This window comes from Peromyscus maniculatus, chromosome 12, assembly GCF_049852395.1.
Source record: "Peromyscus maniculatus bairdii isolate BWxNUB_F1_BW_parent chromosome 12, HU_Pman_BW_mat_3.1, whole genome shotgun sequence".
Lineage (NCBI taxonomy): Eukaryota > Metazoa > Chordata > Mammalia > Rodentia > Cricetidae > Peromyscus > Peromyscus maniculatus.
In genome coordinates this window covers 37,281,330-37,308,517 of record NC_134863.1, presented here as the reverse complement: position 1 = coordinate 37,308,517, position 27,188 = coordinate 37,281,330, and the positions used below count along the sequence as shown (strand labels likewise).

Here is a 27,188-nt window from a genome sequence, read left to right as displayed (position 1 = left end):
TTTGCTATTGGCTAAGAAGATACATTTGAATACTTGATTTAATTGAATTTTTGTCTGTTCTTAAGCCGTCCATGTATAGATCACTTAAGTAATACTCTACACTGAAAAAATAACCCATTCTTTAGAGCACGGTATTACTCAGCTGTGGATTGAATGACCTTGTACTCACACTATTGGTTTCATTCTTCTCATCTCATTGGTAACTGACTAAGAGTCAGTTCTTTTGGTTTGCTTTGTTTCGTTGTTTTTTAAAAAATATTTGTAAGTAACACTACTTTCTAATCTTAAATTAAGAATGAAAAACTATTGTTAGTGTGAATATGTATTCATTAACTATGCTGCCTTTTCAACTGCTACTGAATCAGCCTCATTGACATTCTCTGCCTTTCTGTGTCTTGTCTATCTTACTGTTTCCATTAGATCCTCCTACCACCACCACCCTTCAGCCTACAGCTCAGTGGCATCCCTCAACTGCTGACATCGAGGATCTAGCAACAGAACCTAAAAAATTGCCTTTTCCATTGTCAACTTTGGCAACAATTAAGGATGACACAATTGGCACCATCATTGCTAGTGTAGTGGGTGGGGCTCTCTTCATAGTGCTTGTGAGTGTTTTGGCTGGAATATTCTGCTATAGGAGACGACGGACGTTTCGTGGAGACTACTTTGCCAAAAACTACATTCCACCATCAGACATGCAAAAAGAATCGCAAATCGATGTTCTTCAACAAGATGAGCTTGATGCTTACCCAGACAGTGTAAAGAAAGAGAACAAAAATCCAGTGAACAATCTAATACGTAAAGACTACTTAGAAGAGCCTGAAAAAACTCAGTGGAATAATGTAGAAAATCTCACTAGGTTTGAAAGACCAATGGATTATTATGAAGATCTAAAAATGGGAATGAAGTTCGTCAGTGATGAGCGCTACGATGACAATGAAGATGATTTAGTTTCCCATGTAGATGGGTCCGTAATTTCCAGGAGGGAGTGGTATGTTTAACAGCCACTAATGTGACTTCACTGTACAATGTCTCATTCATACTAGTTGATCATTTTCAGATTGTTCATACTTTTTCTTGAGGAAGAATAAGCTTTTTCAAGTTGATTTCAAGCTTACTTTTTATATTCTGATCTGACAAATGAAAATGTAAAATCTGGGTTCAATGTATCTGAGCTGCTTTACAATTTTTTTCACTGCTGTACTACTGTCTCAAGATTTAAATTCTAATGCAGAGTACTTTATTGGTCTGAGGCACACAGGTAAGAAGAAATGTCAACGTTAAATGTATGACGTTTTTGGTACAAAAATTAAAAACAAAAAAAAAATGAAACTACCTTGGCATTGTGTATTAAATGTTTACCTAAGACTATAATCTCAAGTATAATGTTTGTGTAACATAATACCTCTCAAAACTGATCACCACTACGTGTACTCCATCAAAATTGACAGTAAATCTAATTCAGAAATGCTTATATATTTTTAGTATACTAAAATTATTCATCCTGATGGAGTATCTTTCATTTTCAAACATTATTTTCTAAGTTTCTATATAGATAGAATCTTTACCTCTGCATTTTAATGAGCCTTGCCATAATTTCTGTAGAGTGGCTTTTCAAAGATATTTTGTTGCACTAAAACCGTGGCCATAAACTCAGTGAATATAATGTGTGGAAGAGCATAATTAGCTGATCAATATTTTTGTCCAAAATACATGCAAGAATAATAAAATATATGCCTCCTAATACCATAATTATTAAATTTTTTCATCTCTGGAAGAACTTGTTTTGTGAACATGGTTTTGGTATATGAAGCATTGACCTTACTTTAATGCTTTATTTGCTAAATGTATGAATAGTGATGAAAATAAGGTACACAGATAAGTTCAGAGAGGATATTTGAGTATATGCGTGTGCCAGATTTAGACATGAGCTGTTTCAGCCAGGAATCTATACAAACAATTTTCTAGATCATCTTGTTGTAGTTATTTAATGTTGGTGTTGTTCAAACGGGTAAATGTAAAAAAACAATTAAAATAAACTTTGAAGCTTGAGGTTTAATTAGAGAAATTGAATTCCAAAGCCAGTTGTTGATAACACTTGCTGATGAATATTGGCAATCCATCCCTTTTTCCTTCATGTCCTCCTAAATGTATGTATATGTTTCAAGCTTTTTTGTTTTTATTTTTGTTTTTGGTTTTTTCAAATTAAAACTGGAAACATATCATGAGATTTTTTTGGGTTTTTTTTTGTTCATTTGTTTCACGTAGCTCATTAAGTATATTCTTTCCAGTATCATGTAACTTCTGAGAGATGTTATATAAAACTTCAAATGTTAATCTTCTTTGTATGGTAAATTAGTTCCATAGTAGAGTTCTAAAAATTGTGATAATGGCAACTGTTTTAAGGCCCAACGAATGTTTTTCTATTGATTGATTAAGAAAAAAGTCTGTGTAGAACAAGTGTCCTGCCAGGACAGTGAAGATGTTATTAAATGAATCATAACAGATAAATTATTTTTAATAAAAATAAATTAGGTGCTCCACCTACTCCCAATCATCATTCATATGTATATGTGAATTTTATATATATATATATAATAGAATGTCATTCTATATGTTTCATATAGAAGACATTGTGGCATACTCCTAAAATATCATAAGTAGTAAAAGCTTTATTCTGAATGACTAGATACTTTATTCTTTAGCACTGTTGTGGAAATTAGAGGCTCTTCTGTAACGTGTATTTTAAGGCAATAATATCAGATTGAAAGTACAGTTAGTTCACCAATCTCTCATTGAAAATATGTTTTTAATATATTTAATCACCTAATAGACAAATAGTAAGACATATTACTTCTAAGTCATTGGAAGTACACAGTTCGTTAGTAATAATACACTGTGACAAAACTAACTGTATTTTCATTTAAGTAAGAGTAGTGATATGAGCCACAAGAAAGATAGGCCTAAAATTTCTTTCCATGAAAGATAAGAATTTATTGCTCCTTTGATCGAAAATTTTATTTTGAGATGTAAGGTTTTGATATGCTGTATGATTCCAAGCAGAATGATCACATTTAGGATTCTATATAAATTTCAACTTGAATATATAACCTAAAAAATATTAGTACTTAAGAACTGTGTTTCTAAAGTACAGGTACCTACTGATGGTGAACTTCCTTTCCCGTTGTGTCTATTATGTGGCTAATATTAGGAATTTTGTTTAGTTTTGTGGGCAAAAGGCAATCTGGAAATCTATGGAGTATTTAATATAGTCTATATCCATAATCTGGATAATTTGGCATTTTGGGGGCTTGGCAGGTTCTAGGAATCTTACACTGGTGCTTAAGGCTTTTTGGAAGCATTGCACTGTTCATAAAGCTTTATATATGTACACTGTACATAGGGAAGTTGTCTGTGAACATGAGTATTCACATGAATACCAGTGATGTGCACAACTGATTGTCAGGTATATAAAAATCGTATCTCCTTGGAAATTTTGAAAGATTATTTTTACCCTATAGAGACCATGTTTACTTTTGTTACTTTGATATGTTTTGAACTGTTTTTACATTTTTATATTTACTTCATGGTTTCTTTTCTACTTGTTAAAATATTTCAATAATACAAATTGTTTTTTCCTGGTAAATTTTATTAAAATATAAATGTTTCCATAAGCTAGAAGTTAACTATAAACTAGTATTTGACTGTATTTGAACATTTAGTATTTAACCATGTGCCTATTAAGAGACGTGTGTGGCTATGCCCATTCCCTGCCACACACATACATGCACACACACACACACACACACACACACACACGCATACATGCACACGCACAGCTATAGATAAAGAAATTAAAACTTTTTTAGTAGTAACTACTGCTCTGATAGTCATCCATGTGTGAAAAAGTTCTAGGAAGAAACTGTAGCTACATGTCTTACATTAAGGGATTATAGGAATTAGAATAAGTGGAAAATTTGACAAAAATGTAGCCATTTCATATGCAAAAATATTTGATGTGATTTTGATGGACTGTTAAAGTATATAAGTATAATAGGTGATTTATACATGGAAGTAGTCAACATAAAATATGAGAAATGAAAGAATGACACACAGTGAATTTTTAATCTTACAGGGTCTAGAATATAAATAGATTTTTCCTCCCTACTTGTTAATTAGAAATGACCTGTCAAAAAAGAGTGAGAAGTATTTCTCAGCTTTTTTTGACGTTCTGGGATTGGGTTCCATTTTCCAGTTTTTTGTTTTTAACCAGTAATTTATTCATTCATTTTTATTCTCTCCCTCCCTCCCTTCTTCCCTCTCTACCTCTTTCTTTCTTTCATCATTACTTTTATTAGGTGTTAGCTCTCATAGCCATGTAGTAAATCATGAAATAAAGTTTAAAAAAAGCTTTTTCAGTGGTATATTTCTAAAGTGAGATGAAATTCTGTATTATTTTCTTCGTCTTCATATTTGCTACTGTGCCTGTGCTTTTATGTTCATGGATGTATAACCCATTTTCATTTCAATTAACAATTAAAATGCAATTAATAATCATAAGAATTAGGATCTACTTCATTTGTCCCCCCAGACAACTAATAGTCAGGTTAAAGATAGAGTTAAGTCAACTCTGACAGTGCCTATACGTGGACATGTTAGCCACATTGACAGTTTGCTTTTACCATATATTCAGTAGCTATTTTGTGTTTTTGTCAGTGATACTCAGAAATACTGAAAAAGTTCATCTGCACCAAAACACGTGCAACCTGTTTGTCTCACCTTTTTGTAAACGCTCCTTTACAACTGTTATACGGAATTTACAAACTATTAGGCATTTTAAATGATTTGAAGATAAATTGTATTTTGGAGGATATATACAGATTATGTTTACCTAGTAGTTGGCTAGGGATTTGAACATCACTGTATTTTGTCATCTTTGGGTTCCTGGAACCTTTGTGTATAGATACCCAGTTTGCTTTCATTTTGAGATCAGCTCATTTTAAAAGATGCTTAGCTTGTCTTTAAGTGGTGTTTACTTACTGCTTATGAATTGTTTTGAGTAGCAATCACACTTTATAATCAATTTCCTGATTACGATTTATTATTTTTAATAATGGTATATATTTTTCTAAACTATTTTTGAACAAGCAGCCATTTCTTAAAAGTGACATACACTTTGGATTGTTTTGTTCACCCGTGGTATACCAATAAAAACTGATTGATGCAAGCATCCCTAGAATAGTGTCAACAGTATCCCAACTTCTAAAGTTTTAAATGTGTCTCTGTTTACATGTCTGTTTTCTTCTGTTAATATATGTCCACATTTCTAAACCACAAAGATGAGTAGTGAAAGGAAGGCTACGTTTACAAAAGGTCGTACTGTATATATTTATGTGGGAGTCATTTATTGAAGACTGGTAGTAGTTATTTCTGTTTGACTTTGCAAGAGTAAGGCCTCTTTGTGGGGAGAAAGTACATGTCACTGTTCTAGATGCACACTATGACAACAGCAGTGACGGCATCAGAATGGTAACACCACAGCAGAAACAATCCTTAATGCTTGAGAACAATCCAAAGACTCATTTTTTACATGCATATTATTTCTATATAGACACATCAGTACAGAAATTACTCCATTCCAGTTAGCAGAAATGTCTCAGGGAAAACCTACTTGTGGAGATTTTTTTTCTTTTAAATCCACCTACTTCAGTTCCTACTGGTTCACTGTCACTAATGTGGAATTTAAGCACATCTCCTCTCCTGCTGTGAACTCAATGACAGTAGATCAGATAAGTTCTAAAAGATAAAGATTCTAAGAACCGGCCATTATCTATTTAAAAACTTCTCATAGTATCTTTATTATACCAAAAATGAATATCTCTAAAATTTCAAGCAGTAAGTATTCACATTTCAGTCATGTTTTAGCAGTTTTAATCAGGATCCAAGTATGATCTGTATATTGTAATTTTAGAAATACCTTCTTGTGTGTTCTGGCCCAAAAGGCAGAAGTTTCTCCCATCCTTCCCTTTGTTTGTTTTCTGAACATGGCTTTTCCCTACAGTTTCCCTGTGTAGATTGTCTCACTGCATCCCCAATGCATCCTCTGCATTTTTATAAGTTGTAAGGTCTAGAGCCTTGCTTCACTCAAGTTTCATTGTGTGAGCAAAGTTACTTCATAGGAAATGATTCATTCTTCCACCAGGACGTTCATAGTACTTGCTTTTCTGCTTGGATACTAGCAACCATTTGGTCCTCAATGCTGAGACACAAAAATAGAGGCCCTACTCATGTCCAGATATATTAACTGTGCATTTACCTTGTGGTGTGCCTGATATATGAATAATCCTGTCCATGCTTCCCCTTTATTGAAAACTTCCTTTTCCCCTTTTCCACATTGCAAGGCCAGTCCATATAAGTGTATCTCAAATGATAGATTTATGATGCTTCAACAGAATTAACAAATGCCGACCATGGTCTTTTCTGTCATCTTGTATGTTTACATTTTATTATTTTGGGCTGTCTTTTGTAGATCAGTGAAAACTCTTGATTGTAACATAAGCTAAAAAAATGAGTGTGTATTCCAAGTATATTTGTGCTACTAGAGCAACTCAGTTGTATGTATTTTAAAGTAGTCCGAAATGGACATCTTACTCTGATAAAATAATACTTTTCAATGCCCGTGTCATTGTCACTATTTGGGATGCATAATGTGCTTCATTTTTAAAGTTAACCTCTTTTCTCACAAACTGATATTTAAAAATAATTAAATGTGCTTCATTTTAAAAATCTTGGTTTTTAGACTTTTTGATTCAATAATTTAAAAAGACCTTATTCATTCTATGGTACATATCTTTTGATACTTGGCTTAATGTGGTGCTCTCAAAGACAACTTGATTCACATGGAATGGGAGAGCATTGTTGAGAACTTGAAAGATTTTTGTCACACCTACATTTGAGAGCTTATCTTTATGTACAAGGTGTTTATTTTTCAGTGTCTTGCCAGTTGCAGTCAATTCACATACTTTGTGCTTTTGACCCTCTGTAGGTTTATTGTGAGTGTAATTGATACGGAGAAAATATAAGTATTTTAATTAGTCTCTTGGTGCACCTGAATTTTAGCTGATTTATCATAGCTCACTAGGTTGTCATGGTTTTACTTTCATACTATAACTAATGGGGGATGTTTATGTATTGAGTAAGATGTTGGCACTGCTTTTCTCTGAGTTATGTGATACCTTCATTATGCCACAGCTTTTGCAGGATAGCATATACTGGGCATAATGCTTACCTAGTGTATATCACAGATGAGTTTTGGTAATCTCATTTGGTTAGGTGCTCACCTGACACATGGGACACATTAGTGTTAAAAATGAGTACTGAGTCAGTCGGCTGAACTCCCGTGTGTCATACGTGTTGATTATACTGAGAAGGCACATAAGCGAAGGCCTTGAGGAAGTTCCGCAGTTCACATTGGTTGTGGAACTGTTACACTTCTTCCTCCCTATGTGCAGCCCCAAATGGTGAGTGAGCAACTGACTCTCGGATCATATAAGGCTGACAGTGCCAATTCATAGATTTCATGCTCGCTGCCATTTGCTTTTGTTTTTAACTACTGTTGCTTGTTTTTGCTTTTCCTTGGAGAAGGTAATTGTCAATAATTGAGTATAACTTGTCATTCTACACAAGCTCTACCAATGAATCATTAAATGTCTTTTAAATATTAGTTCTGTTTCTATACTTGACTAGACTGTATATTTTATGAATTTGTAACCTCATCTTGGGACTGTTTCTCTTTTGTGAGGACCAGTATTATGTCTGATTCACCCTTGTGTTCCTAGAGATGGTATAGTGCTTAGCACTTAGATGCCTGATAATTTATTGAATGAACAGCTGAATATGACCTGAGCTAAAAATGGTACTTAGGGAAAAAATGGTGAGAGAAACTTTGCATAGATAAAAGCTTAACTGTTGTGTTAAAAACATAAAAGCTGTTGAAAATGAACACTGGAAGGCTGACAGTATAGCTCAAAAGTAGATCACATGCTTGTCATGTGCGAGGTGTGGATCCTCACACTGAAAACTGGAGGGGTATTTATGGAAAAAATGGTAATAACAGTTTTGTATAGTATGAGAGTAAATATAAGATTGATAATAAAAACAAAACTAATTGTACTTGATAGCTATAATATTTACTACGTGTGTGTTTTCCAGAAAGTTTAGTATGTATTGGTTGGTTGGTTGCTAACTGGTTTTTGAACATTATTTTTAGAAGATGTACACTTGGTATCTGTAATTAATTACAGGTGATATATTTTTGATGTATGGGAGATTGTCATTTTTTTGTGTGTGTGGGAGGGTGAGTTTCCAGTGTGTGGGAGGGTGAGTTTCCAGTGAATGTGAGGTAATGTAACTGTAGTAGCAGCAATCTGTTGTTCTTAGAGATTCATATACCACCTTTTCATGGTAAAATGTTAACACTTATTTTCTGTCACTTTAAACGTTGTAGAACGTGTCATGTTTCTTAAGTCACTGGCTTAGGTTTGAAAATGCCAAGTTTCACTTCTGCACTGAACTTTTGCACTTGTGCAGTATGGAGAGTTTATGTCAGTGTGCTTATCTGAGACTACAGTATTATTGTGGGACCAAATTCTCAAATTTCCATCAAAATACTCCAATTTAAATGCAAAAGATTTTATATCTTCCTTTATTTCATTCTGACACTCAAAAATTTATATCTTTAATGCCTTGTACTATCCTTAAATATCCTGTGTCCTTTTCTTTATTTAGTAGAAGAATCAGGAAAGGAAATGTGAAACATACATATGCATTTACCATCAACTTACTTATGTGAAGTGAACCTATTGTAATGATCTGTGGGTTGAAAATTTTACTTTGCACTCATGCTCAAGAGTAACCTGAGCTTTTGAAAAACAGTTTGGAAGTACTACTGTTCTATCTTGTGAACATCATTATAAAATAAAACTCAGAAATTTAAATTCTGTGTACTTAGGCAAAATGGTAGGGACATTTTAACCTTATCAGATGAAAGATTCAATTTAAGACATTTAAAAGAGCTAGTATGTAATAAATAGAAAATTTGATGATTGGGACTTTTATTTCTGCCACTGCCTTTAGGTGGTTGACTTTGGTTGGTCAAGTCCTTAAAATAGATTTCAGTTGGCCGACCATTAAAGACAGAGTGGACTCATCTACATTGTAGTTTGGTGCCATGGTGGAAAATAGAATATATATTCTGAAGAAGTGAGTGATTAGGTTGAATGACTCCAAATCTCAGGTTTACAAGCACTAAATCCTCTTGACTGCACTGACAGATGAGAGAGCTGATAATTAGACTGATAAACCGAAGCTGATAATCTCAGTTGTGTGAAAATTGAAAGTTGTAGTTTGAGCATAATTGCGTGCTATGCCCACTCTGTCTAGATTGTATTCATTGATTGACAGTTTATTCAAATGGATGACTTGCACGGAAGGGTAAGAGTTGGAGTTTAAAATGAAGCTAATGAAATGACCCACTAATAAACTGTCTTGTTAGTTTGCTAAAGAAAACTTTAGAAGGTAAAAACCTTTCAGCCATGTAAAACCCCACATGCACAAGACTTCTCTTGAACTTGTAGACATACGTCTGCCTCTCCCTCCCTAGTGCCACGATTAAAAATACATGCCACCATGCCCAGCCACAAGCCACAGTTTAATAAAAATACTTTGATAGGTAAGAAATATTTTAAACATTCTGTAGTGCTTCAATTTCATTTCAGGTAGCCATGTCTGGTCTGAAAACTAATTACAAGGATTTAAGACATGTGACTAAACCATTTTAATGAAAACAGCTTTTGGTTTCCCATAGGGAGCAAAAGGGCAAGGCTGTGTTAGCTGTTGCCTCCCACCCCACGTCCCAAACTGGAGCAAGAGCAGTGGCTGGAGACTTGGATCTCACCCTGGCTTTTCCTTTTGTTCCTTACTGCTCCTTAAATGGATGACTATGGGCAGGAAGCCTTAGAGCCTGGCTTCATTTTAATTTCTCATTGTCTGCCTTATTGGTTAGAAGAGTAAAAAAAAAATCAAGTTCAGGGGTGAGGGTGTAGTTTGTTCGGTGGAGTATACATACACAAAACTGGCTTGGTTCCCCAGTAGCTCTTAAACTGGGCATCGTGGCAAATGCCTATAACCCCCACTTACAAGGCCCCACAATTAGAATTACGAGTTTGTAGTGACCCTTTGCTACACAGCAAGTGCCAGAATAGCTGGGGATACATGGCACCTTGTCTCAAAAAAAAATAAATAAATAAAATAAAAAAAATAAAGGGTATGAGGAAACAAGTTACTCCACAAAACTGGGCTGCTGGATTTCATATGGCTAGAATTAAAACATTTAGTAATGATATTACTTAATCCATTTGAATTGAAGTGGTTCCAATTTTTGTGTTTATGAATGACAGTGTCTTTTAAAATTTGTGTGAGAATGTTGCTATATTCTATTTTAAAACATTTTTAAAACTTTTTAAAGTATACTCTATAACTTTTTATACTATATCTGTAGTATGCTTTTTTGATTTTTTGTTGTATTCAAATCCTTGAATATTATTACATTATTTTTAATAGTGTCTCTCTTTCATTTTAATAGAGTAAAATGGTAAGTGTACGTATTGTCAACTAATTTTTTATCACCTGTTTGAATGAGAACTTAAAATTATCTTTGTCTTTTTATTTATCTTCTCTTTAGACATTATTTGACTGTAGAAAATAGATTTATTCAATAATGACTGATTAGAGATATTCTTTCCAAAATTTGAGTAAAGCAAAGTTGGTAGTCTTAAGGAAAATAGAATTGTATTAACATAATTCTTCTAAAATGGATGGGTTAAATTTGAGGTCCTCTAAACTAATTGTTGGGTAAATACTTTAAATAGCCATTGAGCACTGTAAAAGTTAAAGCATGCAACTCTAAAAACTCTTTCAAGTTGTTTGAAAAGTCTGATTTTTTATTACTTAACAGACATCCCACTTAAGCAGACCTCATCCATAGCAGTGGCTGGAGCTGTGATTGGAGCTGTCCTGGCGCTCTTCATCATCGCTGTCTTTGTGACTGTACTGCTAACACCGCGGAAGAAGAGACCATCATATCTTGACAAAGTGTAGGTAACCATTTTGCTTGTGTTCAGCTGTGAACATCCTTTTTCCATTAGCCTTCATGTCCACCTTTACGTTACTTATAGTCAGTGTTCAACAGATGGAAATAAGGATAGTGTTGGACCTTTGTTAGTTAACTGGGGATTTCATCAGACCATCTTAAACTGCTAGTTTAATAATAAATAAAATGAGAATCTTCACAGGGTTGCAAACCTGGAAGCAAAGGTGTTAGGCAGCTCCTCATCCACAGGCACTAGACATCTTTCCAAATGCATCATATTGATAGCTTATGTTGTCCCACCTAAATAGAATTCAGGCCTGTACTAAGTACTGGTTTCAGTATTTCTTAGGCTTAATTGATTATATGTCTGTCTTAAATATAGATATAACTAAACTACCAAGAATTATTTTTAAAGACTCACTTTAAAGCTTTTTTCTTTTTTTCTTCTTTTTTTTTTTTTTTTTTTTTGGTTTTTTGAGACAGGGTTTCTCTTTGTAGCTTTGCGCCTTTCCTGAAACTCGCCTTGGAGACCAGGCTGGCCTCCCAACTCACAGAGATCCGCCTGCCTCTGCCCTTAAAGCTTTTTTCTTAAGAAAATAAATGCTTTGTTTCATTTAATTATAAAATATCTTTTCATTTAAGCAATAATTTTTCCTAATCACCAAGATTGAATTATAAGTGAAATACTGTACCTTGTTGTAGAAAGTAATGACTAACATATCATTTCATTTTAATCTTGTTATTATCTCTGCCTGTATGATATTTTCCATATTTCACATGGTTGTGTTGGGAACAGAATAAGGTGATTTGGTTTTGAGGACTGAGTAGCACTGAGTAGCGGAGCTTCCTGTTGCCCGAGGGCATGAGGCTGGTATTCAAATGGTACCTTCCTTTGTTTCTTCAGAGTGCTTTGGGATAGGGTTCCACTCCTTCCACCTGACATGGTCACTGACTGGCTTCTCTGGATCCTGTCATCATGTCCTCACCGCTGTCACCATGAGCAGCCCACTGCTCCCATCAGCTTTGGCTTTCTTCCTTAACTGGAGCTATAAATTTGTTTCTATTTTCATTAGAGAAAAGTTACTGCTTGTGAATAAAAGATGGACAAATGCTGCTTTAATTTGATAATTGTAAGATGGGAGTTCTTTTGTAATAAACTTTTTATATACTTACTGAATTATTTTCAGTAGAAAATACCACTTTATGCCCATATTGAGAAATGAGTAGGTCATGGCACATTTATTATTTTAGCATCTAAAGATGTCATTTATTTTATCTTTTAATATAGATAACTTTTTATTTCATTTGCTAAAGTACTGAAAATACATCTTTAGTCTTTAAATCATTGAAAACTATGTATCTATCTATCTATCTATATATATATATGAGAGTAATTTCTATAAAAACTATAGACTCATGAATTTGTTTTTAAATATCTAACATTTAAAATATGTGTGACTATTAGGAAGTTTTAAGGATGAGGTTATCAAAAATACATTCTTTAAAGAAATCTTGGATCCTTCAGATGGCATGATTTATGATGAATTGTAGCTGAAAAAAACTTAATTTATGAGATAAATGTTCTAAAAATAAATAAATTCCTTATAAAAAATTTGTTGATTTTTGATTTATGTGAATGCTTGTTTTGTTTGCATGTATGTATCTGTACCATGTGCTTCCCTGATGTCCATGGAGGTCAGGCAAGGTATCAAATTCCCTGGAACTAGAGTTTCAGATGATTGTGAGCACCATGTGGGTGCTGGAAACTGTTTAACCTGGGTCCTCTGGGAGAACAAACAGTCTCTCCAGCCCCAAGGCAGCCCTTTTGAAAATCCGTCTTGGAAAGCTGTTCAAACTATAATGTGAGCTCTTGTCAATCTTCTGAGTCACTTCTATGACCATTTGGAGAAACATAATAATACACACATTAGGGGCTGGAGAGATTGGCTTAGCGACTTAAGAGTGCTTGCTGCTCCAGCAGAGGGTCTGAGTTTGGTTCCAAGCACCCACATCTGGAAGTTCACAGCCACCTGTACCTTTGGCTGCATGGATCTGACCTCTCTTATGGTCTCTGGGCATCCACATACGTGTGACAGACATATGTATATCATGCATATATGCATGAATAAAATCTTTTAAAAATACTGTCTTTAAAATGTTTGTCAGCATCATCAAAGGTCAAAATATACCAAACTTGAGAAGGATACTTGTTTAATAATAATTTTCAGTGTTTCTATTTGAATTGCTTCTTTAATGTGAATAAGTTAGTTGGTGTTAAGTATTAGAAGTAGTGATGACTTTTTTATTTCCTGATGGATTAACAGAATATAACTTAATTAAACATGTAGAGTAGAATAAGTATGTATTATTATAGTATGAAGAAACTATCCTTCAGATTTGTGAGAATCTTGTTTTCTTTGTTTTTCCTCCTGGAACCCCCCCACACTGTGTTTGCTGTTTTGAACACAGAATCGACCTTCCACCTACACAGAAGCCACCCCCTGTGTATGAAGAACGAGTTCCTCCTCTGCCTCAGAAAGGCCTTCTGTGTCAGGTAAGTGTTCGTGAAGACACCTAACATCACCCGAACTATCTCCTAAAAGTCTGCCCAGCTGTTGTGGTGCACATCTGCAACCCTTGCACTGGAGAGGCTGGAGCAGGAAGACCAGAAGTTTAAAGTCATCCTTGGCTACACAGTGAGTTCGAGGCCAGCCTGGGCTACAGGAAACCCCATTGCAAAAATTGAAGTGAATAAACATTTTAAAAAATCTATTCCATTTGTTTTAATTTTTTAAAACATTGTCATTATCGATTTTGTAATGACACATAGTTCTTAACATGTTCAAGTATTCTTCTGAAATATGTGAGTGATCATTCAAACTTTTTGTACCAATTAGTAAGAAAAGTGATGACTAGCGTGAGAAGGGAAGTCAGTACTGAACTGGCCTTTCACTAGAAGCTGCGCTTAGAGACTGCTTGTGAATGCAGTTGTATTGACCTGCAGATTGATTGTAAAAATAGGCATCTTTATGTGAATAGAAAGTAGAGGCCTTGAGTTTCTTTGGGAGATTGTTGTGGACATCTACTCTTCTCGGAGCACCGCATTTTACTCTTGTTTCTTTTCAGTATGTGGTGTCCAGAGTTGGTTCTGAGAATTTTGTTTAGGATATTAGTTTTTTTTTTTTTTTAGAACAAGCTTAATTGAATATAATTGAATTGTGGTCAGGAAAATCAGTTTGTATGTTATTTATTCTTTATATTTTCAAGATGCCTGTGTATTGAAGCTTGACTTAGAAAAAGTTGTTTGGTTCAAGTCATATGCATTGGGTTTTAGTTAAGAAAATATAACTGTTACACTTATATTATAAGACACTGCATGAAAACAAAAGGAAGGTGTTATATTTTGCATGACTTGAGCTGACAGTGAAGCAGAGGGCTTCCAGGATGGCTCAGCTTGGGAGATACAAAATAAATTCCTCAGACAATAATTAGAGCAATTTGATTGTAGTAAGTTTAGTAACAGGAATAATTCTGGGCAGAAATGAAGAATGACGTTGAAAAGTAGTCAAGACCTTTTGTCGAAGGAAGCTTGATGGGAAAATACCTTGTAAACAGATGAGCATTGTTGGCCCTTAAGAAGTAAGCCACCAATTGGTGTTGTGATTTTTTTTCTCATTCAAATCAAGAAGTGAAAAGCATTAGTCACCAATGTTTTCTTCTAAATATAAAACCAATTCTATAGTCCAGGTGGTGGTGGCACACACCTTTAATCCCACCACTTGGGTAGGCAGAACCAGGCAGATCTCTGTGAGTTCGAGGCCAGCCTGATCTACAGAGCGAGATCCAGGACAGGCACCAAAACTACACAAAGAAACCCTGTCTTGAAAAAACAAAACAAAACAAAACAAAAAAATCTATAAAATATAGGAGAATCAGAACTTGAGTTGGACATGAAATCGGTCATAGTTTTCATTCTTTAAAAAAATGCATTTAGAAATAGAGTTAAAGCTTTAGTAAGATAATTTATTGTGACTCTCCCATTATACTATCATACAGTAATTATATAGATATTTGTTTTGAGTTTATCTTATGTCAAAATGCAAAGCATATAACTGTTTCTTGGTTACTAAGGAGTCTGTGCCTCAAAAGATAACTCACTAACTTTAAATTCATTAATTTCTACTTGAAATAATTACTTTGCTCTAACAACCAGGCCTGATGACACAGGTCTCATGTTCCCAGAAGGTCATTCTGGCTTTAAGGAAGAGCCTGTTGTCTACATTAAACACGACTCTTGCCTCAAAGAAGATAAGAGACAGTTTATTCTCGAGCCAATTTCCACAGCCTGGGAACAGGGTAGCCTCAAATGATATGCTCTAGTGTAGACACAAGGTGTAGAACAAAAGAAAGTCTTAAATTGAGGTACATTTTCAAATATATTGGTGGAAACATAAAGTAGGCAGGCTATACCAGACATCCCTAATGTAGCTGCCACATGTTATGTGATGGTGTTCATACCTATTGAGTTGGTGGAAGCTGTTGACCTGTTTTTTTATGTTAATGCATTATAAGAACTTTGACCAGATGAACACAAGAATGCAGGAATGTTAGGTCTAATACAGAAGTGGTAGTGAATGTCTGTTAAAGGGACTAAAGATGGCCTGTGATAAGTTGGCTTTCGATCTGCAGCATTCCAACAATCAAATTCTGATCCATCAGTCAGTGTTGTCGAATCTTTATGAGTGTGACTCTTTCTCTGAGAGTTTCAGTTTGTGTTGGCCTTTTTATTGGTGGTTTTCCTTGAGAAACTATAGAAAGAGGTGATTCCTCCCATATGTGCTAGTTCACAGTGATGAGCAGGTTTTTTTGGTGCTATTGTCTGCATTAATCCCTGAGAGCTTTCACCCCAATACAAGGTATTCAGTGGAATGAAGCCTGCTATTGTGAAGAGACACTTTTCTTGAGTGAGAGCTGTTTTCCTACAGAGAAGCTGTCCGAAGTGGCAGTACACATTTTCAGGAAATCAGAAACGATGTTTTGTCTGAAGGCAGAGGGCTCTTAAATCCACCAGTGTGTCTGTCCTCTTCATAGATGAACACCTGCCAAAGTGATCTTTATTTATGAAACATACAAGGTTGCAACACTAAGCTGTATCTTACCATTTTATGATGGTTTATTTTCCTTGTATTTTTCATACATAAGTATACTCATCGTATAAAATATAAAATACAATCTTACAGAAATTTAGAAGATCAACTGTGCAAATCTTTCTTTCATTCCACTATCCTCAAAGATCCCAGTCCCTTTCCCTGGACAACGCTTCTCACCACACTTCTCTCCATGACTTTACTTCATACATGTTCATATTTTATCTGTGAATTGTTATTTTTAAAATATAGGTGGAGCTTATTTGAAAATTTTCTTTGTCTTATTTACTATGTCTTCCTTGATAATGTATTTTTCAGAATGGGCAGTACAGTTACCTTTATCAAGATCCTCTGGGTTATTAAATGAGTATTCACAAACAGTTTCAGTTACTTTGGATTGCACTCTTTGGATTGTTAACAGTTGACATGACCCTGCCAACTAGGTGTGTTTTAATGGCATTCAAGTCTAAGTTCTGTTTACGTATCTCTGTCTCACTCTGGATGACTATCAAAATATTCCATTTTATTGATACATAAAATTCATGCAGTGAGATCTTTATTTTCGTTGCAGAATTGTAGTGGGAATATTTGATGCATTTTGTGTGCTTGTGTATTTATTATGTGATTTATGCAAAGAAGTAGAATCTGTATATTTTTTTACAGAAGGTGTCATAGTATTAGCCACAGTGTCAACATATATTCTTACAGATGGCATATAATGCCTGTTTCTTTCCCCATCCTATAGTATGAGGTGTTCTGTGGGTGTTATAACTAAACAATCCGTGGATTCTTGGCTGAAGTGGGCCCTACTTGCCAGTTACTGAGCTGCCTGTTTGCATAGTTTCCCCCAATTTTTTAGTTGTGTTTTGAGCTTTGATTGTTGTTTATTTAGGAATTCTGATGTAAATGTAGTCCTTTGTCTTACATCATTTCCTAATTTTTAACTTCATGGTGTCATGTAGGCTACTAAAATTTTTAAGTCATCAATTCCATTTCTTGTACTTTGGGGAGGTTGTTTTAGTCTGAAACTGTTTCCATTCTGTCTCTTATGACCATTATTTTTTTTACTCTTATAAATTTCTAATGTTTTTATGTTTTACTTTAAAACTGAGATTTTGTGTATGTAAATTCAAGTAGAGACCTGTTTAACCAGTGAGATCACCAGTTGTTCAAATTTCTGAGGTCTAATTACATTTATATTTTTGTGTTCCTTACTAAACCATAACTTGGTGATATGATTTACTATTCACTGAAACAAATTCCTTTATTAATTTTTCCTTGCCAAGATGTTGTTTTTTCTTTTTCTTTCGACTTTATGAGTGACTTCTCAGATTTCATAAAACTATATATTGAACTTAAGGATTGCTTCAATGCAGACTGACAACCGTGGTAATACTGATATGAGAAATCACGTAGGCTTTCACTTTGGTATTTTTTTCTGTATTGGGATAAAATTTCTTCTTTGGAGTGCCTGTTTTCTCTTTAGGTTTATTGTACACAGGATAGGCATTTTGATTGCCAGTGGTGCTCCCGGCCCCTGCCTCTACTCCTTGGCCTCTTCTAGGGGCTTGTTACTAACGTGTACAAAGACAGACACTAAAACCACCTAGGGTTTTTGCTATTGCTCCTTGTTAGTATACATTACATAGAAAACTGTCATCTGTCAGATGACTTTAGTAAGTGCAAAACTTTTAACAGTATTGAAAATAATGTATGAGTGGTACTTCTATTGTAAAACTATACAGAACAGTTTTTGTGATTCAGTGTGTGTGTGTGTGTGTGTGTGTGTGTGTGTGTGTGTGTCTGTGTGGTATGTTTGGTGCATGTGTATAAGTGTTCGTGTTCTCTACTTTCAGGAAACAGAATATGGAGTTTACTGATGAGTCTTCAGATTCTGTATAGCAAGTAACCTTAATAAACTAGATACACAGTTTGGGTGTAGTACTGCAGATGTTTTCCACTTACCTCAAAAGACTATTGAAATAGGCCTCCCTTTTCCAACTTATCTGTGTGCTGTGGATTTTTCCTTCATGCTGCTCAACTAAAGAGCATATTAAACAGAGTAAGCACTATAGCTAATAGTAGTATCTAGTTTTCTTCCTGGTTTTGTTGTCTTTTTTTGGCCTGGATTTTTTTTCTTTTTCTTTGCTAATGAATATGTATGTATGTAGATGTTTTAATCTGTAAAGGTATACATGCAGTAGAAGCCCAAGGTTAATGTGGGGAATCTTCTTCCACTGATGGCTCTTCTACCTTCTTCTTTGAGGCAAGGATTCTTAGTCAAACTCAGAGCTCTCTGATTTGGCTGGCTTCACTAGCCAGCTTGTGCCAGACTCAAATTACAGGTGAGCCTTCACAACTACCTAGTATTTATGTGCCTACCGAGTTTTGTGAGTTGCCACTTTGCTGAAATTGTTGGTTGTTTTTTTAGAAGTTTTCTGGTGGAATCTTGGGTATCATTTATATGTAATATCATGTTCATCTGTAACGATGGATGATTTGTATCCTTTTAATTTTCTTCTCTTTTCCTATTGCTCTGACTAGTGTTTCTAGTGCTGTGTTGAAAAGGAGTAGGGATAGTGGGCAGCCTGGGCTCATTCCTCATTATAATGAGATTGATTCAGATTTTTCACCATTTAACATAATGGATTTTTCATATGTGGCTTTTATTACGTTGAGGTATGTTCCCTCCACTCCAACTCCTTTAAGACATTTATTATGAAAAAATGTTGGATTTTGTTAAAGGCTTTCCTGTATCTATTGAGATGATCATGTGAGTTTTGTCTTTAAGTCCATCTATGTGGTTTAATTACATTTATTGAAGCAATCATCATGGAATATCAAGGATAAAGCCACCTTTTTCATAGTGCATGTTATTATTGATATGTGCCTATATTTGGTTTGATAGTATTTTATTGAATATTTTTACATCTATGAACAATATCAGAGATATTGGCTGTAGTTTTATTTTGTATGTGTCTTTACCTGCTTTGGGTGTTAGAGTAAGACTGTTTTCATAGAATGAGTTTTGGTGTGATCCTTCTAATTCCATATTTTTTGTTTTTGAATTGTTTAAGAAGTATTGGGTGTAGTTCTTTGAAAGTATAGTAGATTTCTGCTGTGATTGTTACCGTTTAAATCCCCTCTTTTGTTTGAGTCTGTTTAGGTTGTTTATCTCTATTTGGTTTAACTTTGGTAGTTTAGATAAATCAAGAAGTTCATCCATTTCCTTTAGCTTTTCCAACATAATGGAGGACAGGTTTTTAATGTATTCCCTTGGAATATTCCAAATTACTCTGGTGTCTGTGTGATACTTGTCTGTTCATTCCTGATTCTAGTAATTTGGGGTCCTTCTTTCTTTTGACTAATTGGCCCTAGAATCTGTTGATCTTGTTCATCTTCTCAGAGAGACAGCTCTTAGATTCACGATTCACTGATTCTTTGTGTTGTTTTCTTTGTTTCTATTTCATTAATTTCTCCTTTGATTTTTATTATTTCTTGCCTTCCACTGGGTTTTTGTTGTTGTTGTTGTTTTTCTAAATACTTGACTTGTGTTATTAAGTTATATATTTGAGCTCTTTCTGGGTTTGGTTGTTGTTGTGTTGTGTTTTGTTGTTTTCTCACATAATATATCCTGAATACTGTTTCCCTTCCCTCTATTCCTCCTAGTTCCTCTTCACCTCCCAAATGGATCCACTCCCTTTCTAGGCACTTAGTGCTGTAAATGTTCCTGTTAGGGCTGCTTTTATTGTGTCCCAGAGTTTTATTTTCATTTAGTTCCAGGAACATTTGTATTTTTTCTTGATTTCTTCCTTGACCCATTCATCGGTCTGTAATGAGTTGTTTAATCTCTGAGTTTATACACTTTCTCTATTTTTGTTTGCTGTTGATTTTAAGTTCCATTGCATAATATTTGGATAGTATACATGGGATTATTATTTTAGAAAGGCTTCCATGTGCTACTGAGTAGATTGTATGCTATTTGGTGTTTAGGTAGAACATTCTATTTGTAAGGTCCATTTGGTGTAAGATGTCACTTAATTCTAGGGTATCTCTGTTTACCTTTTGTCCAGAAGACCAGTGAACTGGAGAGTTTTGGTGTTGAAAGCATCTACTGTTATGGGGTTTGCTTTAATCTGGGTCTTTAATTCCATTTGTATGCTTCTTATGAAATGGAGTTTGGTGCTGTAACATTTTCTCTATTAATTAGTCCCTCAATTAGAATGACAAGCCCTTCTCTGTCTCTTCTGACTAGTTTCAGTTTGGCATCTGTTTTCCCAGATATTAGGAATAGCAGCACCCGGTTGCTTCCTGATCCTATTTTCTGGGAATACTTTTTCCATCTTTTCATTTTAAGGTGGTGTCTGCCTTTAAAGCAAAGATGGGTTTCTTGTGGACAATAGAAAGGTGGGTTTTTGTTTCTTAATCAGTTAGCCACCCTATGTCTTTTGAGTGGAGACTTGAGACCCCGAATAATTAAGGTTATTATTGAAAGATATATGCAAATTGGAGTCATTTTGTTCATTTTTTGCTGTTTATGTTCTCAGTTGTGCTCTGTATTTCATTAATTATACCAGTTTATTTTCTTTCTAGAGTCTCTTGGCTGTGCTTATTCCTCTCTTCAGTTTAAAGCATTGATTCCAGTATTCTGTTTAGCAATTGTTTCTGAATATACATGGTTTCAGGCTGTTTGGAAGGAGAAGAAGAAAAACTTTCCATGACCTGGCCTAACTCTAGTCACACAGCTCCTGCACTGGTACAATACCAGACAGCGGGAAGGGTGGAAAAGAAAAGGAGCACGTCACTAGTCAAAGGGGGCTCATGAGCAAAGCAGCCTCAAAGCCATGTCTGTGGGTGGGGAGAGGGCAACAGTGGGGCGAAGGATGGGAAAGGGAAGACATGATTGACAGTCACAGGCAGTTCACAGATAGACTAGAAGACATGACTGACAGTCACAGGCAGCTCACAGATAGACTAGAAGACATGACTGACCAGTCACAGGCAGCTCACAGATAGACTGGAAGACATGACTGACAGTCACAGATAGACATGGTTCTTAGGTGCAGGATGGTTGTAGGCATACAGGTGTGGAGCTGGGGGGAAAGGATCAAGGGAGAAATTGGAAAGGAAGAAGCCACTTACCCTGCAAAGGTGGCTCACAAACAAAAAGGATTGCAGGCCAGATCTAGGGCCAGGCCTACGTATGCAAATGCCAAAAGGCAAGGGGCCAAAGAGTATTCTAATTTGACATAAATAACTTGCATTATTTATGATTTAAACTGATGATTTGATGTATGCATGGTTTGTGAAACAACTAAATCAAGATAGTTAATGAATGCATTTTGATATAAAATTTTGATAAAAAATCTCTGAATAAATAATTGAAAGCATCAAACCTCTCCTTACATCCTCTCTACTTCTTCACTATTCTATGATAGCTCTGTGAAATATACATATATATATGTGTGTGTGTGTGTGTGTGTGTGTGTGTGTGTGTGTGTGTGTGCACATATATATAAGTATGTGTAGGTATACATACCAGTATATATGTGTATATGTGTGTGTGCATGTGTGTGTCTTTATATATATCAGTACCTAATGTCTGTATAGCTCATGTTGTATACCAGTGTATTATCTACTGGATATAGTAAAACATGTTTTGTGCTTTACTAATCCTAATTTACTAAAAATACCATATATATATATATATATATATATATATATATATATAATTGTAGCTTCGGTATTTTCAGTGATAGCATCTTTTCAAGTGTTTTAAATGCTGTTTTTCCTACAGATATCACTTTTCCATCTTGATTCATTTGAAAGGTTATTGTGAGTATTTATGCATTCTATAGCAGCTATGAATGGCTTTTATCTTAACCTTGATATGAACACTATATACCCTACTTCTTCATATCAAAATTCATAGTAAGAAAACTTCAATAAGATGAGTGTTCTTGGGGCTGGAGAGATGGTTCAGTGGTTATGGTCACATGTTGCTCTTACAAAGAGCCGAGGTCTTGTTCCCAACACCCACATGTCAGCTCATACCCATCTGTAACTCCAGTTCCAGAGAATCTGATGCCATCTTCTGGCCTCTGCAAGAATGGAGAATATGCATGCTATATAACACACACACACACACACACACACACACACACACACACACACACACACACAAATGCAGTGAAATTACTTGAGTAAAAGTGAAAGTACTGCCTCTTTGATTCATTTAGATTAGATTTGGAATATTTCTTTTGGAAATTTTTGATGCTTTATTTTAATTTTATTGGTGCTTGAAATTAAAATAATATCTATTTTATATTTATAACATCTTGTTTTCTAATCATTATTGTCATAGAATTCTTTCATTTTTGCTTCCTTTTTTTAAGTTTTTTTTCAAGATTATCATGTAATTATATCTTTTCTCCCTTTCCTTTCCTCCTTCTAACCCTCCCATATACCCCTCCTGCTGTCTCTCAAATTCATGGCCTCCTTTTTTCATTAATTATGGTTACATATATATATATATATATACATACATATATATATACATATATATTCCTTAATATATATATTTAGCTCACTGTGCATAGTGTTCCTTGTGTGCATGTTTTCAGTGCTGACCTATTGGTTCTAGATAACCAGTTGTGCTCTTCCTTGCGGACGACTATTTCTCCTGCTCCTAGCATTCCTTAGTTTCCTGCAGCTCTTCTATAGGGTTGAAGCTTCATTGCCTTTCTCCTGTCCACTTTGACATGTCTGTTGTTGTCAGATATTAGGATAGTGGCACCTGCTTGCTTCCTCGTCCCATTTGATTGGACTATTTTCATCCATCCTTTTACTCAAAGGCAGTATCTATCTTTAAAGCTAAAATGTGTTTGTTGGTTGGTTTTTTTTTTTTGTAGACAACAGGTAGATGGATTTTATTTTTCGATCCATTCAGTTAACTTGGGTCTTTTGATAGGAGAATTGAGGCCACTGATACTTAAAGTTATTATTGAAATGTGTGTGTGGTCCCCATGTTGTTGATTTTTATGGTGGTATTTGTGTTCAATGGTATTTTGTGTTTTAATAATTATGCCTTTATATATTCATGGTTCCTCTTCTACGCTCATTCCTCCTTTAGCCTGACATGCCTTTCTTGTTTTTTCTTCAGGTTTGATTTGTTGGGTGTAATTTTTTTAGACTGTTTATATTATGGAAAATTTTACAACTTGAATTATGGTAGATAGTTTTGTTGGGTATATTAGTTTAGACTGGAAGTCATAGTTTTTTTTAGGACTTGGAATATGTTGCTTTAGGTTCTTTTGGCTTTCAGAGTTTCCATTGAAAAATTAGCTATTATCCTGATGGGTTTTCCTTTATATATGCCTTGTGTTTTGTTTTTTTCTCTTGTAGTTTTCAGTATACTTTCTTTGTTATGTTTACTTAGTATTTTAACTATTACATGCTGTGGGTATTATCTTTTCTAATCTTGTCTATTTGGTGTTCTGTGTGCTTCTTGTATCTGCATGGGTATGTCTTTCCTTAGTTTGGAGAACTTTTCCTCTATTATCTTGTTGAAAATCTGGTCTGTGTGTAGCTAAAAGGTTTCCTGTGTCTGGCCCAGTCCACAGCCACTCAGACCAAAGTAAACACACAGAGGCTTATATTAATTAAAACTCCTTGGCCATTGGCTCAGGCCTACCACTGGCTAGATTTTACATTTAAACTCAGCCTATTTCTGTTAATCTATATGTCTTCACGTTTTTTGTGGCTCTATCTGTGTGCCATTACATGCTGTTCTCTGGATGGCGGGCTGGCGTCTCCTGACTCATCCTTCTTCTTCCCAGAATTCTCCTTGTCTGTTTATCCTGCCTATACTTCCTGCCTGGCTACTGGCCAATCAGTGTTTTGTTAAACCAGTGTACAAAAGCATTAACCACAGCATCAGTGTCCTTACCTAGGGGTTCCTCTAACTCAGCTATGCCTATAATTTGAAGTTTTTTTTTTTTAATGGTGTCCCACACTGCCTATATGTTTCTTTAGCTTTTTTTTTTTTCCATATTCCTTGCTTATTTGGTCTAGATTATCTACTTTTTCTTGAGTCCAGATATTCTGTCTTCTCCTTATTCATTTTTACTTGCAAGACCTTCCTCTGGATTCGCTATTGAGTTGAGTTTTTCAGTTTGATCTACATTTCAGCCTGAGTCTTTAGTGTTTGTGTCTCCTTATCGAATTCTATTCTCGAGTCCTGGGTTGTCGTTGTCATTACCATCAGTCTTGTGTTTGTGTTTTTTTGGGCTTCAGTCAGGCATTTATTCCCCTTAAGCTCTTTCTCCTTAATTTCACTGCACTGTTTCTTTTTGTCTTCTTGAAACTGCTTGAATTTTTTTTAAAGTTCATGAGTGTCCTTTTAAATTCTCCATACTGGGATTCATCTAGGAAATTCTCATTGGCAAACATTTCTTCAGGAGCTTGTATTTAATTAACAAATAAATAAGCACCAAGGATAACCCCTTTCTTCCTTTTGCTGAAATACCATTATTTATATACAGCTGGTACAAAATAAAATGAACATATTAGAAGTGCAGATATAATAATGTTTTCCATATGATCATATGCGAGCAAGCATCCCCACAATCTGTAAAGTGCACATAGTCATCATGTCCAAAGGATTTTTAGTGTGCTTTTATCTTCCCTGTGGTACTTACCAGCTTACTTTCCACATTCCACTGATCTCTCTGCTTTCTGTCAGTTTATGCAGCAGTCTTCCCTAATTCTTGCCAAGAAAGATCCATCCCAAGACTTCTTGGGTTCATAAAAGTACAGATAGTACCAAACCATACCTACCTTTTTTTTTAATACATAGAAAGATACCAATGATAGTATAAATTAAGTATAGTAAGAAATTATATAGTAAGAAATAATAATAAAATAGAATAGTTCTAGCAATATTAGTACTCATGAAAGAGTTAACTCATGAAAGAGTTAACACACTTACGTTCTCAGATCACACAGATGTGTATCTGAATCTCCAGACAGTGGAACTAAGTACATCCTTACAGTATGCCTTCCTTTTTATCTTGAGTCTTTCTTGATAGTTTTGAAATTCACTCGAGTCTTTCATGATAGTTTTGAGATTCACTCCTGTTACGTCCATCAGCATATATCTCTTAGATAGTATTTCTTGTACTTATACAGTATTTTGTACGTTTACCTGTTAAATGTTCCCCTTGAGTCCAGTTGGAACTTGTAGTAGACAAGAGTTTCAGGGAGCCTTATAATGCATACCTTTGTGTAAATGTGTGATCTCATTTCTCTAGGAATTAATGACTAAGTCATGGAGTAAGCATATTTTTAATTGTTTAAGGAAATGCAAAACTGTCATCTTGTGCTTTTATCATTTCTGTTTCTGTGGACAGTATATGAGTTGCTCCATGTACTTACCAATATTTTTTCTTCTTATTATTTTAAATGTAATTCTTTATTAATACTTTGGAAATTTCACATCATGCACCCCAACCCTGCTCCCCTCCATATCTGTCCCTCATCCTTGCAACCCCCAAATTAATTAAAACAAAACAAAAGGCCCACCCCGTTCCTTCATCATTCCAGTACCTCTTCATCCTGGTGGCATCAGGAGCTGTGTGTCACGCAGTACACCCCTTTTGTCCAATCACACCCCCCACAAAATGTTCATTGCAGTGAGTCATTGGTCTGGTTTCTGGTATGCCATCATCACTGGGCCCTCATGGAGACTCCTCCCAGATATTCTCTTGTTGCCCCCCATCATGGATATCCTATGGTTATCTTTCCAGCAGGTCATAGATGCGGCAGCTGTTAGGGTGGGCCAGCCCAAGGCCCAGGATGTGGATCTGGGTGGTAGCTGAGCTGGTCAGTCTGGGCCATTGGGACCACCTCATTAGGCGAGGGACAGAGTCAGCTCTCCTAGGCCCCTGCCATCTGGGCCAATTCTCCTAGGCCTGTGTTGAAGGATGGGGCCATCTCTTCCAAGTGCTGGGGTCAGCTCTCCCATGGGAGGGCAGGGCCAGCTGTCCTAGGGCCAGTGAGACACAGGGCTGGCTCAGCATGGCCCTTGGTTTTCAACAGGAATGCTTTCTATGACCCCCAGTGATAACATAGCCAGTGACATCAGCCCAGACCCTGGCTTATGGTCAGTCTGTTAAGTATTTAGGGGGGTGGTTATATTTTTGTCTTGGTTTTAATTTGCATTTTTTGCAGTTACTGTATAGAATATTTTCATGTGTTGAAGTGTCTGTTTATCTTCTTTGGTATAGTACATGTTCAAATATGTGCTGTTTTTATTGGATTACTTTCCTTTTTGTTTTTTTGTTTGTTTTTTTTTTGGTTTTTCGAGACAGGTTTTCTCTTGTGTAGCTTTGCGCCTTTCCTGGAACTCACTTGGTAGCCCAGGCTGGCCTCGAACTCACAGAGATCCGCCTGGCTCTGCCTCCCGACTGCTGGGATTAAAGGCGTGCGCCACCACCGCCCCGCTTACTTTCCTTTTTTTTTAATCTCTTCACCGACACATACGCACACTTTCTCTTCCCCTTTCCATTCTCCTTCTCCTTCTTTCTCCTTCCCTGTTTTGGATTGCATTCTTATTGTTGAGTTTGAACGGTCTTCATCAATTTTGCATATAATTGTAAACATTATATGCAACAATTTGTAAATACTTTCTCTCATTCTCTTAATAGTAACTTTTGAAGAGCAAAACTTCCCTTGAGTTGAAGGTGTGGAGAACCTATTTTGTTATTTAGGTTCTACTTCATTAAAACTATGTGGTTAATGATTTTATGATATGCCATTGTACTTAATTTTTCCTTTGTGAACAATCTCACCAGTTAGAAAATTCAGCAAATTAACTCAAATATAGTTTTTTT

The 27,188-nt window shown here is 35.4% G+C and overlaps 1 protein-coding gene across 6 annotated transcripts in view; it reads left to right on the top strand.

The window, feature by feature from the left end:
* The window catches only part of Nectin3 (nectin cell adhesion molecule 3), a 124,490-nt gene that overhangs the window by 59,909 nt on the left and 37,393 nt on the right, over positions 1-27,188 (top strand). For 3 of the 6 annotated variants that reach the window (XR_013043758.1, XM_076548925.1, XM_076548924.1), the window contains exons 6-7: positions 11,015-11,153; positions 13,619-13,703. Coding sequence is in view for 5 of the 6 variants with exons in the window: in XM_076548925.1 (XP_076405040.1) it covers positions 11,015-11,153; positions 13,619-13,703 (224 nt within the window). In the remaining variant the exon portion in view is untranslated. Of the gene's footprint in view, positions 1-420; positions 2,231-11,014; positions 11,154-13,618; positions 13,704-27,188 lie in introns of those variants that run through there. The other 3 variants (XM_076548923.1, XM_076548922.1, XM_042259386.2) reach the window with 1 other exon arrangement.